The 18220-nt window shown below is 42.8% G+C and overlaps 1 protein-coding gene across 7 annotated transcripts in view; it reads left to right on the forward strand.

Moving 5' to 3' along the window:
• Positions 1-18220, forward strand: part of LOC118361508 (voltage-dependent L-type calcium channel subunit beta-2-like) — a 128935-nt gene that overhangs the window by 102030 nt on the left and 8685 nt on the right. For 5 of the 7 annotated variants that reach the window (XM_052483177.1, XM_052483176.1, XM_052483181.1 and 2 more), the window contains 7 exons: positions 1758-1880; positions 2144-2280; positions 5067-5143; positions 5691-5830; positions 11573-11653; positions 13069-13127; positions 13735-13844. In XM_052483177.1, the coding sequence (XP_052339137.1) occupies positions 1758-1880; positions 2144-2280; positions 5067-5143; positions 5691-5830; positions 11573-11653; positions 13069-13127; positions 13735-13844 (727 nt within the window). Of the gene's footprint in view, positions 1-1757; positions 1881-2143; positions 2281-5066; positions 5144-5690; positions 5831-6099; positions 6120-11572; positions 11654-13068; positions 13128-13734; positions 13845-18220 lie in introns of all 7 variants that reach the window. The other 2 variants (XM_052483179.1, XM_052483178.1) reach the window with 1 other exon arrangement.

Below are 18220 nucleotides of genomic sequence, written 5' to 3' on the forward strand. Positions count from 1 at the left end.
AACATTTTATTCCGTTTGTTTTATTCAGATGGACTGGCATTGCATCCCAAATCTCGACCCTATTCCCTATACGTTTGGCCCTATGAGCCCTGATCAAAAGAAGTGCACTAAAAACGGGAATAGGGTGTGATTTGGGACACACCCTGGATGAACGGCTGTCACGAATGATTTCATGTTGGGACACATTGATCCAGCCATTGTTCCGATTATATTTACCGATCATTCGCACAAGTACTGTTGGCTCATTGTTAGTCAGAAGGAAACACAAGACAAAAACAAAGCTTAGTTATGAAACTGTCCAATCGCTCCAAGGCTCCAACCCTAGTTGATCTTTTTGCTCATACAGTATGTTGGTTATGCCACTAACCCATGTTGTGTTGCTTTCCTCCAGTTGATTGTCATCCAGGCTGTGTAGCCTATAGCAGGGTGGTAGAGGAAGGGGCAGAGAATCTATACATCCCAAATGGCACTCTATTCCCTATCTAGTGCACTACGTTTGACCAGACTCTCGTCAAAAGTAGCGCACTACATAGGGAATAGGGTGTCATTTGGGACACAATCCAGCACATCAGCATGGTCATTGATAAAGAAAGAAGTGAGTGTGCGTGAGTCACAACCTGCCTGCCAGGCAGCATCTCTGACTGCAGTTATTTTTACACCTCACACAATGGGGGAGAAAATAGCCCCGCGAATAGCACAGCTCTCTTCTCAGCTATAAAAAAACATCACGTATAATTACATTCAGGGAACGAACGCTGCTGTCTCCCGATTCCGTGGAGTTCAGCTTTGTCTCCTGATGAAGACTTATGTGAAGTGGGAATGTTGTGTACTAAAGCACTGCAGAGCAGCAAAATGATGTGTACAGTCCTCTCATTTCTAGTGTATATATCAGTATAACTTTTTTGTCCAGCACTGGTATTCACAAGTTTAGGATCACCCTTCTTTTCTATGATTGATTCCTCAACTCCTTGCACATTGACTTCTGGTGTCGACTCCCATTTCTAAATGTTAAGATTGGATTCCGCTGGGAATCGACTCCTAAGATTCAGTCGTTTTTGGAACTGAGGAGACTGATTAGTTGTCGTACTTCTGAGAACGCAAACACTTGCAACTTACATAGCAAGCTAGCGAGGGACGGAGAGCGAGGGGAGGAGCACAGTATAGGCAGGTCGGCCCACAGACAGGCAGTCTGAACCTGTGCACTATGCCTATCTGTATCTGAATGCTGTATCTTGTCATTTCTTTGCTTGTAATGTCTCGCAACTTCAATTAGTAGGCTAGGATATTGAGATGAGCGAGATGCAACACTTCTTTCTCACACAGTCACCTGTGGCCAAGTCATCGCTCAATATTCAATGTACCGTAACTAACTTGCATAGGGTGCAATGCTTGTATTTGTTCATGGAGTCAGACACATTCTGAAATAACTCAATCTGTAGTTGTGACATCCATTTAGTGACTTATAAATTAATGATATGTACCCCTTAATTATTGAAGAATATAATGTGCGCATGTGCACGGGTTCGCTTCAGCTTGTTAGCCAGGGCTCGCACTTCAATGCTCTTAGTTGTTGAGGAACTGGACCCACTATTACCCACAAATTGACCCACTAACATCATTTTTCAGTTAGGGATTTTTCATAAAGTTAAAAATCCCAATTTACTTGAATCGTTTGAATGTTTTAAAGAGTCACACCCATAAGTATCATGTCTTATAGAACAAAAACTTTTAACCCCTCCCTTTTCTTCCTTTGGCAGACTAAACCAGTTGCATTTGCTGTCCGCACAAATGTCAACTACTGCGCCACCAATGATGATGGCGTCCCCGTGCCGGGCATGGCCATCTCCTTTGAGGCTAAAGACTTCCTCCACGTCAAAGAGGTCAGGGGTCACAGTAATATCACATGATGATGTGGTGGAGAAGGATGATGATGATGATTATGATGATGGCGATAACAATGATGACGATGAGGAGGAGGAGGGTGAGGTTAAATATGATTATGATAAAGGTGGTGATGATGATGATGACAACTATGATGACGATAACCATGACGACAATAACAATGATGAGGATAACAATGATGTTGGTGATGATGAGCAAAAGGAGAAGGCTGATCTGTCTTACATCTGTCCCACTGTTGTAGAAATTTAATAATGACTGGTGGATAGGTCGTCTGGTGAAGGAAGGCTGTGAAATCGGTTTCATCCCCAGTCCTGTGAAGATCGAGAACACTCGGGTACAACACGAGCAGAGAGCCAAACAGGGCAAGTTCCACTCCAGGTAGCTACCAGCCCCCTCACTCATTACAATCATCACGGAAACGAACATGCACCTCACCCAATCATGATGCTGCCATGGAGCCAACACTTGACAGGACTCGACATTAACGCCTGTCCGCTTGCTCGGGTCAAGTAAAAGTCATTGCCTGACAAGCAGGTTACCGATTCAATTGTCCGCATGAACAAGTGCAGAAGAATCATGCAAAAATCACAATATCAAACAATTAAGCTACTTCTACGAGAATTGTATCAGAGATTGGGGGGTAAATTACACACTTACCTCCCAACCTCTGCAGAGCGCGTTGGGGTATAATTATTGTAGGCCTGCTCTGACAGGCCCGAGCGGTATTTCAATCATGCAGTCGCCAGATGCCGTTTTTTGAGATAAAAGTGAGCCTAGCTGCATTTGCACATTTATTGATATTCAATTGTTAGTTAGAGAGTTATTTGCACAGTTATAGCACATTTTTGGTCAGCACTGAAGTCCTGGAAAAGTCATGGTGTGTGCATCACCTGTTTACCAGTGGGCCATTGCCAAATGAGAAGGAGAGCGAGAGACATTGCGCAGCAGGGTAAAATAACAGACTAACGATTTCGCTACTGGAATGTATTAATGTCAATGTCCTAAAATACATTTCCACCGACACTCGTCTAGGCTATAACCGCAAATGGCCAACACGCAGTTGATAGACACTACATGGCCAAAAGTATGTGGACGCCCCTTCAAATGAGTGGATTTGGCTATTTCAGCCACACCCGTTGCTGACAGGTGTATACAATGAGCACAAAGCCATGCAATCTCCATAGACAAACATTGGCAGTAGAATGGCCCGTACTGAAGAGCTCAGTGACTTTTAACGTGGCACCGTCATAGGATGCCACCTTTCCAACAAGTCAGTTGGTCAAATTTATGCCCTGCTAGAGCTGCCCCGGTCAACTGTAAGTGCTGACATTGTGAAGTGGAAACATCTAGGAGCAACAATGGATCAGTCGCGAAGTGGTAGGCCACGCAAGCTCACAGAATGGGACTGCTGAGGCTGATGTGCGTAAAAATTGTCTCTTCTTGGTTGCAACACTCACTTCCGAGCTCCAAACTGCCTCTGGAAGCAACGTCAGCACAATAACTGTCCGTCGGAAGCTTCATGAAATGGGTTTCCATGGCCGAGCATTCGCAAACACAAGCCTAAAATCGACATGCTCAATGCCAAGCGTCGGTTGGAGTGGTGTAAAGCTTTCCGCCATTGGAAACACGTTCTCTGGAGTGATGAACCACGCTTCACCATCTGGCAGTCCAGTGGATGAATCTGGGTTTGGTGGATGCCAGGAGAACGCTACCTGTCGCAATGCATAGTGCCAACTGTAAAGTTTGGTGGATGTTAAATAATGGTCTGGGGCTGTTTTTCATGGTTCAGGCTAGGCCCCTTAGTTCCAGTGAAGGGAAATCTTAATGCTAAAGCATACAATTATATTTTAAATGATTCTGTGCTTCCTACTTTGTGGCAATAGTTTGGGGAGGGCCCTTTCCTGTTTCAGCATGACAATGCCCCGTGCACAAAGTGAGGTCCATACAGAAATGGTTTGTCGAGATCGATGTGGAAGAACTAGACTGGCCTGCACAGAGCCCTGACCTCAACCCCATCGGGATTAATTGGAACACTGCGAGCCAGGCCTAATCCCCCAACATCAGTGCCCGACCTCACTAATGCTCCTGTGGCTGAACGGAAGCAAGCCCCCGCAGCAATGTTCCAACATCTGTGGAAAGCCTGCCCAGAAGAGTGGAGGCTGTTATAGCAGCAAAGGGGGACCAACTCCATATTAATTCCCATCATTTTGTAATGAGATGTTTGATGCGCAAGTGCCCACATACTTTGTAGGTGTGCAGTTGATGAAACCAATGCTGCATACATACCCCAGTTGTAAAACAGTCTCTCAAGCGCTCAAAATTGTCTAGGATTCGCCTCTATTCAATACCAGCCATGTTATTCTGACAAAGTATTTTTTTTAAAGAACAGCCTAATTGACAAGTAGCCTAACTCCTGTGCTGTCAATATCTCCCTGGACTGAACACTGAATATGTTATATGTTACAAATAGAAAAACATCTTAGTTCGCTACCTCACCGACCTTAGCCATCTGATCCTTGGGTGAGTGAGTGATTATTTTCTAAAATACATCAGAGGTATTTGGTTGATAATTGTTATGTTTCAGGGTGGCCAACCATCCTCCTGGAGAGTCCAGGAGAGCTACTTTAGGCTTTTGCTCCAGTCCTGCATGAACACACCACATAGTCGAAAATCGGCTGCTCAACAGGCCCTCGATAAGCTGACTCTGGTGTGTTTGTGCAGGGTTGGTTCAACAGTCAGCACACCCAGCAGTTCTCCAGATAACACACCACATGTGTTTTTATACAGTAGCCTTTCAGTGAAGTATTTTATTTTGTGGGGGGGTAAGTGCCTTGCTCAAGGCCACAGCGGCAGGAGATATAATACATGGGATCAGAAACCAGCAGCCTTCCATTCCATACCAGTGACAATAACGAATGTATATTGTGACGTGGTTCCTTGCATCATAGAACATTTTCAGTCACTGTTTGGTCCATGGTATTAAAGACCATACAAGTGACTTCAGCTTTCGGACAAGTCAAAAATCTGTCCTATTTGTCCTGAAAGACAAGTGGCTAAAAAAGTTAATGTCAAGCCCTGCTTGAGATATCCCACACTATCAACTAGCACCACGTCAAATATGTTGATATGAATGATATACTGATATGAATGATTTATCTTCGCAGTAAATCGGGAGCAAACTCCTCTACCAGTTTAGGTGAAGTGGTTCCTAACTCGCGGAAATCCACCCCCCCTTCCTCTGGTGAGTACAGGACATTGGAGCAGGGTTTTGGAGCAGGGTTTTGGAGCAGGGTTTTGACAGTGGTCGACATGTTTTTCACTAACACAAACTCTTTACTCTAACACTTGAGTATTATCAAACCTCTAAGAGGGCTTGAGTATGAAGGGGGACAGAAATAGAAGACGATGGTAAGTTTTATTAGTAAGGTCATTATTTTGACTTTACTGCTGACCTGTCATTAGTACACATCAGGAAATTTGACCAATCAATAGTTAAATCAACAGGATGTAGGCCCATAGTAAAAATGTTAGAATGGTATTTTTGTTTTACTGTGGCCTTAAATGTTTGCTTAACTTTTGTGCTATTGGTTACTGTCAGTGCTCTTTTTCTGAAGAGTCAAACCATAGTATGACCATAGTTGGCTATGGCGCGTTTATGGTTTGTATAGTTTTTATATGTGCTGGAATAACCTGTGTATCTGTTCAGTGTTAGGTGTTCATTGTTACCTCTGTAGCCTTTCGGTGTATTGCCTCTGTGTGACGGTGGCCTTGTATGTCTGTGTGCATAGCCGTTGACATAGACGCCACAGGCTTAGACCCCGAGGACAATGAGCTTCCAGTCCACCTTCGCTCCCCTAAAGTCAGTCAGCCAAACGCTGTCATGTCACCCACCCTAGCCAAAGACAAACGAATGCCCTTCTTTAAGAAGGTAAACATGGCAGTACGCTGGTATTCTTTCTCGACCTGTATCTCCTCTCTCCGTCCATCCGTCCGGCTACCCATGACAACTTCCTGACTGTGGCTGCTCAGCATCACTCTGTCCAAAATCGGTTGTCTGTCCGTTCTGTTTATCCTACGTGACTTACTGCCGCAGTCCGTGTCTCCCCCCCCCCCCCTCCGCTGGGTGTTTGAGCCATTAGCATGCATGTTGCCTGATTCTTAACGCTCTTTCTCTCTCCTCTTCCACCTGGGCTGTAGCTAAGCAGAAGCAGAAGTCGGTAAGTTAAGTTAGCATGCAGCACACACCAAACCCCCAGCAGGGCATTGGGGGTCTGGGGGATGTGCCTCTGTGATTTCTCTGCGGTGCTTGTGGTCGTTCTTGACTCCCCTTTTACTCACTGTCGTCGCTGTGGTCTCTGTGTGTGCGTGTGTACGTGCGTGATGCAGATTTAGTGGGAACTCAGCGTATCCAGCTCTTAAACCAGAAGTGTATATCCACAGTAACAGCGATTGCTGTCCTCTTGTTGGTTTGGTTGTGTTTATCACACAGCAGCATGAATCAAGTGTGACCTCTTTTAGAACAAATACAACAACTCTTCTTGTGTTTGTCTTATTATGAAACGACTTACGTAAATCTATTCTTATGTAAAGCACTGCTACGTTTAATACACCATTCCAAAGCAGTTAGGAACATCCCGTCAGGGCTTTCTTGGCACATGATGGGATGTGTGTGTAGGCATACCTTATACACATAACAAAACACAAGCGTTCTCAGTCCAAGTGTGCACTCCGTGTCTTGACATGGAGCATATCTTGTCAAACCCCAACGTCATCTCCATCCTCTTTCAATAATCAGCATACCAAATGGATACAGAGGTACAGCCTAATGTCATTTCTAAGACCATACAACAACTATGGCAACAATAGCCAACGTTTTCAATCATCTAGCAGCATGCATTTTCTTTTGTAACAATAACCCTGTAGTCGAGGCCAGGAAAATATGGCCTAAAATCTCTGTGACTACAGTGACCGGTGGTTCTCCAGACGTGGTCAGCTTTGGCCCGCATCTAGGAGCACTTTCCCCACTCGGATGTAACAAGAGTTCCCTAGGGACCGCCAGTGACGGCAGCAGAAGAAAAATGAAAGTGAGAGAGACAGATACTGGGAGAGAGATTGAGAGAGGAAAAGAGATGGAGACCTAGAAAGACAGAGAGCTGAATAGAGAGAGCAAGGGGAAGGGGGGAGGGGGGGAGAGAGAAAAAGAGATGGAGAAAGAAAAAGGATGGAGAGAAGAAAATAGATGGAGAGAGAAAAAGAGATGGAGAGAGAAAAAGAGATGGAGAGAAGAAAAGAGATGGAGAGAGGAAAAGGATGGAGAGAAGAAAAGAGATGGAGAGAAGAAAAGAGATGGAGAGAAGAAAAGAGATGGAGAGAGGAAAAGGATGGAGAGAAGAAAAGAGATGGAGAGAAGAAAAGAGATGGAGAGAGGAAAAGAGATGGAGAGAAGAAAAGAGATGGAGAGAGGAAAAGAGATGGAGAGAGGAAAATAAATGGAGAGAGGAAAAGAAATGGAGAGAGGAAAAGAGATGGAGAGAAGAAAAGAGATGGAGAGAGTAAAAGAGGAAAAGAGATGGAGAGAGGAAAAGAGATGGAGAGAGGGAATGAGATGGAGAGAGGAAGAGGAAAAGAGATGGAGAGAGGGAAAGAGATGGAGAGAGGGAAAGAGATGGAGATGAGAGAGGAAAAGAGGAAAATAAATGGAGATGAAAATAGGAAAAGAGATGGAGAGGAAGAGGAAAAGAGATGGAGAGAGGAAAAGAGATGGAGAGAGGAACAGAGGGAAAGCGATGGAGAGAGGAAAAGAGATGGAGAGAGGAACAGAGGGAAAGCGATGGAGAGAGGAAAAGACAGGTAGACAGCAGAGAGACTAAGATATAAAAAAAAAGGGTGAGATGGAGAAAAAAATGCAAAAGCAATAGGTACCATTTGGTGACCATTTCTTCTTTGCCATATCAAGAAGTTGATTAAACAGAATTATCATTACACAGGTGCACCTTGTGCTGGGAACAATAAAAGGCCACTATAAAATATGCAGTTTTGTCACACAACTCAAGTTTTTAGGGAGCGTGGAATTGGAATGCTGACTCCAGGAATGTCCACCAGAGCTGTTGCCAGAGAATTTAATGATAATTTCTCAACCACGTCGTTTTAGAGAATTTGGCAGTACGTTCAAACGGCCTCTCAACTGCAGACCACGTGTAACCACCGCCAGCCCAGGAACTCCACATCCGGCTTCTTCACCTGCGCGGTTATCTGAGACCAACCACCCAGACAGCTGATGATGTACAAACAAAGAATTACTGCACAAACTGTCACAATCCGTCTCAGGAAAGGGTCTTGACCTGACTGCAGTTCGGCGTTGTAACAGACTTCAGTGTGCAAATGCTCACCTTCCATGGCCACTGGAACTCTGGAGAATCGGATGAATCCCAGTTTCAACTGTACCGGGCAGATGGCATCGTGTGGGCGAGTGATTTGCTGATGTCAACATTGTAAACAGAGTAGTGGCGCTGGGGTTACGGTATGGGCAGGCATGAGCTATGAACAACAAACACAATTGCATTTTATCAATGGCAATTTGAATGCACAGAGATACTGTGACGAGATCCTGAGGCCCATTGTCTGCCATTCATCCACCACCATCACCTCATGTTTCAGCACGATAATGCACTGTTGCAAGGACCTGTACACACAATTTCTGGAAGCTGAAAATATCCCAGTTCTTCAATGGCCTGCATACTCACCAGATATGTCACTCATTGAGCATGTTTGGGATGCTCTGGATTGACGTGTACGACAGCATGTTCCAATTCCAGACTATATCTAGCAACTTCACACAGCCATTGAAGAGGAGTGGGACACCATTTCACAGGCCACATTTAACAGCCTGATCGACTCTATACGAAGGAGATTTGTCAGGCAGCATTTGCATGAGGCAAATGGTGGTCACATCTGATACTGACTGGTTTGATCCACGCTCTAACTTTTTTTTAAGGTATCTGTGACCAACAGATGCATATCTGTATTCACAGTCATGTGAAATCAATACATTAGGGCCTCATTAATTTATTTGAATTGACCAATTTCCTTATATGAACTGTAACTCAGTAAAATATTTGAAATTGCGCATATATTTTTGTTCAGTGTAGTTCAGTGTAGCAGTAATACAGAGTCGAAAGAAGATTAGATTACATTTGAAAACATAATAGTCCATTAATATTGCACAGAAGAGGAGGTAGAAGTGTGACAAACCGACTCAGTGCAACGTCTGCCTCTCTCTCTCTCGCTTGCTCGCTCTGCTTTCATTTCCCTTCAAAGCAATGGCGTGTCTGTCTGTCAGTTTGTCGGAGTGTTCCTCACACTGCACTGTCACACCACTGTGACAGCACACGCAGATGTGGCATTAGAGGTCTACTGCCTCGCTGTCACACACACACACACACACAGACGGATCCCTCTGAAGCTGTCACTGAGATACACTGAGCTCCTACTCTGTTGCTGTGTGACTGGGTGTTTTTTATTCTGCTAGTCTGCTCCTCTCCTGTTTGCATTTCTAGCCTTCTGTTGTGATTATCCCTGTTCTGTCTAACACGTTCCTCTACTGACATTCCCCTTTGAGTAGATAAGAATTGTGAAATTAGAGATTCTGCTGTCTCCACACTCAACACAAGTACAGTGCCTTGTAAAAGTATTCACCCCCCTTGGCGTTTTTCCAATTTTGTTTCATTAAAACCTGTAATTTAAATGGATTTTTATTTGGATTTCATGTAATGGACATACACAAAATAGTCCAAATTGGTGAAGTGAAATGCAAAAAAAATGTAAACAGAAGAGTGATGTGTGCATATGTATTCACCCCCTTTTCTATGAAGCCCCTAAATAAGATCTGGTGCAACCAATTGCCTTCAGAAGTGACACCTGTGTGCAATCTAAGTGTCACATGTTCTGTCACATGATCTCAGTATATATACACCTGTTCTGAAAGACCCCAGTGTCTGCAACACCACTAAGCAAGGGGCGGCACCATAAAGACCAAGGAGCTCACCAAACAGGAGCAGGGTTTTGGAGGTGGTGGAGAAGTACAGGTCAGGGTTGGGTTATAAAAACATATCCAAAACTTTGAACATCCCACGGAGCACCATTAAATCCATTATTAAAAAATAGAAAGAATATGGCACCACAACAAACCTGCCAAGAGAGTGCTGCCCACCAAAGCTCACGGACCAGGCAAGGAGGACATTAATCAGAGAGGCAACAAAGAGACCAAAGATAACCCTGAAGGAGCTGCACAGTGGAGATTGGAGTATCTGTCCATAGGACCACTTTAAACCGTACAGTCCACAGAGCTGGGCTTTACGGAAGAGCGGACAGATAAAAAGCCATTGCTCAAAGAAAAAAATAAGCAAACATGTTTGGTGTTTATCAGAAGGCATGTGGGAGATTCCCCAAACATATGGAAGAAGGTACTCTGGTCAGATTAAGACTAAAATTTAGCTTTTTGGCCAACAAGGAAAATGCTATGTCTGCCGCAAACCCAGCACCTTACATCACTCCAAGAACACCATCCTCACAGTAAAGCGTGGTGGCAGCATCCTACTGGGATGTTTTTCATCGGCAGGGACTGGGAAATTGGTCAGATTTGAAGGAATTTAATTTAACCTTTATTTTAATTATGCAAGTCAGTTTAGACCAAGTTCTTATTTTCAATGACGGCTTAGGAACAGTGGGTTAACTGCCTGTTCAGGGGCAGAACACTCGAGCGGTTTAATGGAAAACATTTAAATGTCTTGGAATGGCCTAGTCAAAGCCCAGACCTCAATCCAATTATGTACACTCACAAGTTTAGAGTTTTTTGCCTTATATAATTATTTTTTTCTTCACAATAAAACTTATTCTACATCTTCAAAGTGGTAGGCATGTTGTGTAAATCAAAGATTTTAATTCCAGGTAGTAAATCAGCAAAGTAGGGACAATGCCAAGGGGGGGTGAATACTTTCGCAAGCCACTGTATACCTTGACTTCCACACATTGATTGATTGTTGTTCATGTGAAGCTTCTTGTCAATTCATTTAGGGGTTGGGTGAAGATTAGAATGTTGTATTCTAAGAGCAAATACTAACAGATTATCTTAATATTTGTTCAGTGTGTGTTTATAATTCGGTATCATTTGTTACTTTTGAAAACAGAACACCCCTATCTCTATGGGATGAACATTCTAGCTGGCATCCTTGTGTGTTGAGTGTAAATTGGGACTCGCAATTAGGACAACTAATTTCATAGTTCCTTTCAGTTCTATTAAATGGTCTAGTGCAGGGCTTCCCAAACTGGGTCCTGCCCCTCTCCCGGATGCACGTTTACTTATTTCATATAATCAAAGCTTGATGATGAGTTAGTTTTGCTGGGCAAAACCAAAACTGGCTCCCAGGGGGGCCCCAGGACTGAGTTTGGGAAACCCTGGTCTAATGGGTTGTGCTTTGCTGTTCCCTGCTGGACGTAGTGTGTAATTCTGTGTATGCATACCAAATGCCACCCTATTCCCTATTGAGTGCACTACTTTTTTTTTACCAGGGCCCTGCACTGTGTAGGGAATAGGTTGCCATTTGGGATGCATCCTATATATTATAATCTCCCTGGATGTGAAGCTGATGGTTTGTTTTCTCTCGTTGGGCAGACGGAACACATTCCTCCATACGACGTTGTGCCTTCCATGCGACCTGTGGTCCTGGTTGGACCGTCACTGAAGGGCTACGAGGTAACATAATTGTTATAAATTGCTGTAAAATTTTTGTAAGGGATTATTACTGACACTACCACTACTACACTCACAAGGACATTCTATTTAGATCACAACGGTCGCATTCCACTACTTATGTTGCCAGATCTTATATCACCTGGATAGGCATATTACCTATCAGCTAACCACATCATATGTTATAGCAATCTGTCAGTAAATGACACAGTTGATGTCGTGGCACGAAACCATTGGTTGATGCATGCAATGTCTAAGCAGTGGAATGTGACCTAATTGTTAAAGGGATAGTTCACCCAAATGTTTAAATTATATATTGGTTTCCTTACCCTTTAAGCTATGACAGCAACCCTTCCTTACCCTTACGCATTAACCCTTTATTACCCTTCCTTACCTGTTAAGCTATGACAGCAACCCTTCCTTACCCTTACGCATTAACTTTTTATTACCCTTCCTTACCCTTTAAGCTATGACAGCAACCCTTCCTTACCCTTACGCATTAACCCTTTTTATTACCCTTCCTTACCCTTTAAGCTATGACAGCAACCCTTCCTTACCCTTACTCATGAACCCTTTATTACCCTTCCTTACCCTTTAAGGTATGACAGCAAACCAATGAGGTGGTTTAGTTTCCCAGGCACTGTTTCCAAATATTAACGTTTTAGCATTTGTGGCACAAATCCCATTCAAGTCATGGGACTGATATTATTATTTTTTTTCACACATCATGTCCAAATCATTCGAAAGTAACTACAATTTATTGTGAAGCTCAACAAAGTCACTTATATATATGATTTGGAAAATGCTAATATCGGTCCCATGACTTCAATGGGACTTGTGCAAGCAACTGCCAGGGAAATGAAACCAAACGATGGATTGCTGTCATACCTTGTCCATAGACTGTTTACAGGGTAAGGAAACCAATGTGTAATGTTCCCAAACTACCCCGGGTTTCCAGAAGTCCTGGTTGGAGGATTCTGGATGTCCTGCTTATTCCCTTCTGATTTCTGGAAAAGTTACTGGAATTTTGCCACCCTCCTACTTGAACTAGCACCACTACTCAACTCACTAATGCACACTGTTTACACTAACTACACTTCTACTACTAGTTTACATTGTAGATACAATGACAGAGTTGAGCTTTGTCTCTGTGTATTTGTGGGAGGTAGACAGGGGCAGGGGTCTCTGGAACCTGGTGAGAACAGGACACACTAAGCTGAGGAGGATCACAGTTGTTTACAAGGGGAAGGCTGACGTGCCCTCAGTCAATACTGAAACAGCAATCTGCGGGGCTCCCTTTTTCAGCAACAAAGAGCTTGCTTTGATTCACCCACCCATGCACACACACATATTGTCTGTTTTCATGATGGTGATTTCTAAAATGTTCACTATGTTTTTATTGCCCCATTTGGTTGCAGGTGACAGATATGATGCAAAAAGCACTGTTTGACTTTTTGAAACACAGATTTGAGGGAAGGTAAGTTGAGCTGTCCCTGCTTTCCTTTCTTCCCTCCCTCTTTCTCTCTCTCTCTCTGTATCCTTGTTCAGTATGCTCTGCCCGAGTCCTATAGGCTGGTATTTAGTCATCCCTGGAGGTTTCGCAGAGGGAGTGTGTAACAAGTTTGTTTGGCCTGGAGATGTGTGCTCGCTGCTACTTTAAATAGGCCCTCTCCATGTCCTTAATAGGCTATAGTGGGCCTTAGTGCAGTGCAGGGTTCTCCTCAGCTCCTCTCCTCTCCGGCTGCCTGGCCGCTTGCCCATCCACAGTAGGGAAATTATTTTACAATAGCATATACTGTGCATTGTTTTATATCCCTCTCAAAGTGCAACCCTTTTGATAACCAATAATGAGTTTTACAAAGCATACTCTCACCACTCTCTTCCCTCTTCTACCAAACCTTGCTTAGAAATCACAAAACTCTCCCCTCTTCCTTATGGATGGTGATTTTGCTGCTATGCCTTTTTGTTTCTAATTCTGTACTTTTTCCCAAGTGTTAAATATTTGATTGATAAGGCTGTTTCAGAAATCAGAGCACACTCTAGTCTCTCGGTGACCAGTTATTTTCTCTCTGCCTTCCTATCAGAATATCAATCACTCGAGTCACTGCAGACATCTCTCTTGCCAAACGCTCCGTCCTCAACAACCCTAGTAAACACGCCATCATCGAGCGATCCAACACACGCTCCAACCTTGGTAAGTTTGGAGGTATGAGGCTGGGGGACCTCTGTGTTCTTCTCGGGCCCATTGTATGTAGAGAGACTAATTCATTGCATAGAGAGAAGGGAACGAGTAAAAGATGAAAGAAAGTATTTGGATGTTTCTCAAAAGGCACCATATTCCCGATATAGTGGACCACTTTTGCCCATGGCCCAAAGGGCTCTAGTCGAAAGTAGTGCATTATATAGGGAATAGGGTGCCATTTGGGCACAATCCTTGGAGATGATTATAATGCAGACCTACAGATGTTGGAAGGCGAAGAATGACCTGGCCAGGCCTGTGATGAAAAATGTTTGCTTTTGGGACGAAAGAGAGAGAAAGAAAGGAGAGACTAGATACCTGCTGCCAGATAACAAGGTCAAGAACGCAGCTGTTTTTACCAGGCTTGAGTAACAAGCTGCGATAACAATGAAACAGGACCTCACTGAGCCAACGAAACTCCGGAATACATGTAGCTAATCTTTGTGTTGGATCGCCGTGGTGCTCTGTAACGTTACTCATTGGGTGTGTCCCAAATGGCACACTATTCACTTCATAGTGCACTACCTTTGACCAGAGTCTTATGGGCCCTGGTCAAAAGTAGTGCACTAAATAGGGAGTACGGTGCCATCTGGGATGCATCCCTGGTGTGCCGGTTGCTCCATTACACTCTTAGAATAAAAGGTGCTATCTAGAAAACTAAAAGGGTTCTTCGGCTGTCCCCATAGAAGAACCCTTTTTGGTTAGGGGAGTAGTTATGGGATAAACCCACCCATCTTTAAAGATACATTAGCCCTGGGACAGAGTCAAGACACTGCACAAACATTACTCTTTGTACTCCACTTCTGACTAAAAGCTTTAACTTGAAACCAATGCAACTGGATAATTATTTTGTCACTTCGGGGACTGATGTTTTGACTGTACGCTGAACCCTGACTCTGTCTTGATGGTGATAGATACAGGGGTGAAAGTGGACTAAGCCAGTACGGTCCTGTACGGCGTCCTGGCAAAATAAATAGTAGGGGCAGGTCAATGCAAGAAAACTATAGGCAATTACATAATTATTTAACATTACCGCATGTCGGCTGCATGACAATTCTTGACTTGAATTGACTTGGAAATGGCGTTGTGGTTCACGAGAACACTAATATTTTTCCAAAGCGGAGATAAGTGGCCAATACCAAGACGCGCGCATACAACCGTATACACATCAATTCTGGCTTCAAGTTTAGTGGGCCTAATGACAATCGCTGAATTATAATTATCAGACACACATCTGGACCATCAGCGCAATTTCCGATCACAAACAAATAGGGCAAGAGGTGGGTGTATCTTAGTCATGGGCAGCTCTCGATGGGCAAACCCAAGCTTTGTTTGAGCTGCTAATGAAATGTAATAAAAAGTGTTGCAAGGGAGATTTCCTGGACTGTTCATGACATATGTATTTGACCCAACTGGAGAAAAATGCATTAGTTACTACTCGTTACTCCCGAGTGGCACAGCGGTCTAAGGCACTGCATCTCAGTGCAAGAGGCAGTCTCTGGTTCGAATCCAGGCCATGATTGGCAGTCCCATAGGTTTGGCTGGGGTAGGCCGGCATTAAAAATAAGAATTTGTTCTTAACTGACTTGCCTAGTTAAATAAAGGTTAAATAAAAAATAATGATATTTCCACACAATCCTATAGTATTATAGACGTAGTTACGCTTGTCAATATTCCAGATCACAGAATGAAATTTGGCCCACCGGTTGAGGACTCAATTCCTTAAATGGTCAGCAGATGGCTTTTTCTTGCTAAAAGAATCTATAAAATGTACCATTCTCCCGTCGGGATTCTCTTAGAAGACATTAAAGAAGTTCCACTAAGTTGTCAACAGTGACGCTCGAAAGACCAAGAAAGTTGACGGAAGTGCCTTCCATTTGATTAATACTCACAGTATTATTCAAGGTAGATTAACTATCAAACATGCAGGCATGAGCTCAGATCGGCTACAAACGTTCATTTTGTTGTATCAATTTAAACCAATGCTCAAATTACATAGCATAATGCCGCAACAATTTAATCAAACAGAAATAGAACTTTATAGCTATGTATATTCTTACCTTGATCGTCGGTATAAGCTACTCTTTGGCCATATCTCCAATAGAGTCTCATCACAAGTGTTAAGGCAATGCTGTTCTGCACTACAATGGTTGTTGACTGATGTTGCAGCATCTAAGCCTGATTAATTCTCACTTTCTGGCAATTGTATAATTTAAATACAAATGACCTATTGAAATGCAAGCAGCAGGTGATGAGACCAGTTACAGAAAGTATTACAATATCTTACCAACATGATTGAAATACACTCATAAGTACTATTCATATTAACCTACTGGATGTCCTTAGCACAAACAAACAAGAATATGAAACAAAGATTTACTTTATTTTACATGATGATTTAATGGCAAATGAATGACACATTGTTAAATGTCGTAGCGGCCGGCTGTCTGTGTTTACATCTCTTTCAGTCCAATCACTAAAGACAGCTATAGTAGAGGAAGAGAGGTCACAAGAGAAAAAGGTGGGGGGGGACTAGGTGGAGGTTCAGATCTCATGGAGAGTTACCCTCCTGTAGCTTATCGATCAAATAGTTATAAGAATCAGGTGCACTCGATTAGGGTTGGAGAAAAACCTACAAGACGCTAACTCTCCAGGGGAGCCCTGCATCAGCTCATGCTGGATCTTGTGTCGAGTCTGTTGATTCCATCTCGATCTGGTACTTCAGCCCTCGGGGGTCTGATTGGTGTCACGCTATTTCCCAGTCCCAGATAAAGTGCCTTCAAAGTATTCATACCCCTTGACCTGTTCCACATTTAGTTTAGTTACAGTCTGAATTCAAAATGGATTAAATATATGTTTTTTTCCACCCATCTACACACAATATCCCATAATGACAAAGTGAAAACATGTTTTTAGAAATGTTTGCAAATGTATTGAAAATGAAATACAGAAATATGTCATTTACATAAATATTCACACCTCTGAATCAGCACTTTGTAGAAGTGCCTCTGGCGGTGATTACAGCTTTGAGTCGTCTTGGGTATGCCTGTATCAGCTTTGCACATTTGGATTTGGGGATTTTGTCCCATTCTTCCTTTCAGATTTTCTCAAGGTCTGTTAATCCCGTTAACGGGATAATTGTCATCAACAACCGCTGAATTGCATAGCGCCACATTCAATGAATATTACTAAAAGTATTTATATTCATGAAATCACAAGTGCAATATAGGAAAACACAGTTTAGCCTTTTGTTAATCCACCTGTCGTGTCAGATTTTGAAATTATGCTTTACAGCGAAAGCAATCCAAGCATTTATGTAAATGTATCGATCGCTCGACAAAGCATTATGTATAATTAGCATCAAGTATCTTGGTCACGAAAATCAGAAAAGCAATCAAATTAATTGTTTACCTTTGATGATCTTCGGATGTTTTCACTCACGAGACTCCCAGTTACACAATAAATGTTTATTTTGTTCCATAAAGATTTTTTTTAAAATCCAAAATACCTCTGTTTGTTTGGCGCATTATGTTCAGAAATCCACAGGAAAGAGCGGTCACGACAACCCAGACAAATTCCAAATAGTTTCCGTAATGTCCACAGAAACATGTCAAACATTTTTTTAATAATCAATCCTCAGGTTTAAAAAAAATATATAATTGATAATATATCAACCGCAAATGTCTTTATCAGTAGGAGAGTGAAAGGCAATGTTGCGCGAGCAAAACTCATGCGACCACCTGACGCGATGTTATCTTTCTGGCTCATTTTTCAAAATAAAAGCCTGCAACTATGTCTGAAGACTGTTGACACCTTAGGGAAGCCAGAGAAAAGGGAATCTGGTTGATATCCCTTTAAATGTTGGATAGGCATGCAAAGGAACAGAAGGGTTTCAAAATAAGAGGCACTACCTGATTTGATTTTCCTCAGGGTTTCGCCGGCAATATCAGTTCTGTTATACTCACAGACAATATTTTGACAGTTTTGGAAACTTTAGAGTGTTTTCTAACCTAATTTGTCAATTATATGCCTATTCTAGCATCTGGTCCTGAGAAATAGGCCATTTCTTTGGGAACGTTATTTTTCCAAACATAAAAATAGTGCCCCCTAGCTTCAAGAGGTTAACCAGGTTGGCCAGTTGAGAACAAGTTCCCATTTACAACTGCAATCTGGCCAAGATAAAACAAAGCAGTTCGAAAAACAACAACAACACAAAGTTACAAGTGGGATAACAAAAGCAGTCAATAACACAATAGAAACATATATATATACAGTGTGTGCAAATAGAGTAAGGCAAAGAGGAAAGAGGAGGTAAGGCAATAAATAGGCCA

This window comes from Oncorhynchus keta, chromosome 28 (assembly GCF_023373465.1).
Source record: "Oncorhynchus keta strain PuntledgeMale-10-30-2019 chromosome 28, Oket_V2, whole genome shotgun sequence".
NCBI lineage: Eukaryota > Metazoa > Chordata > Actinopteri > Salmoniformes > Salmonidae > Oncorhynchus > Oncorhynchus keta.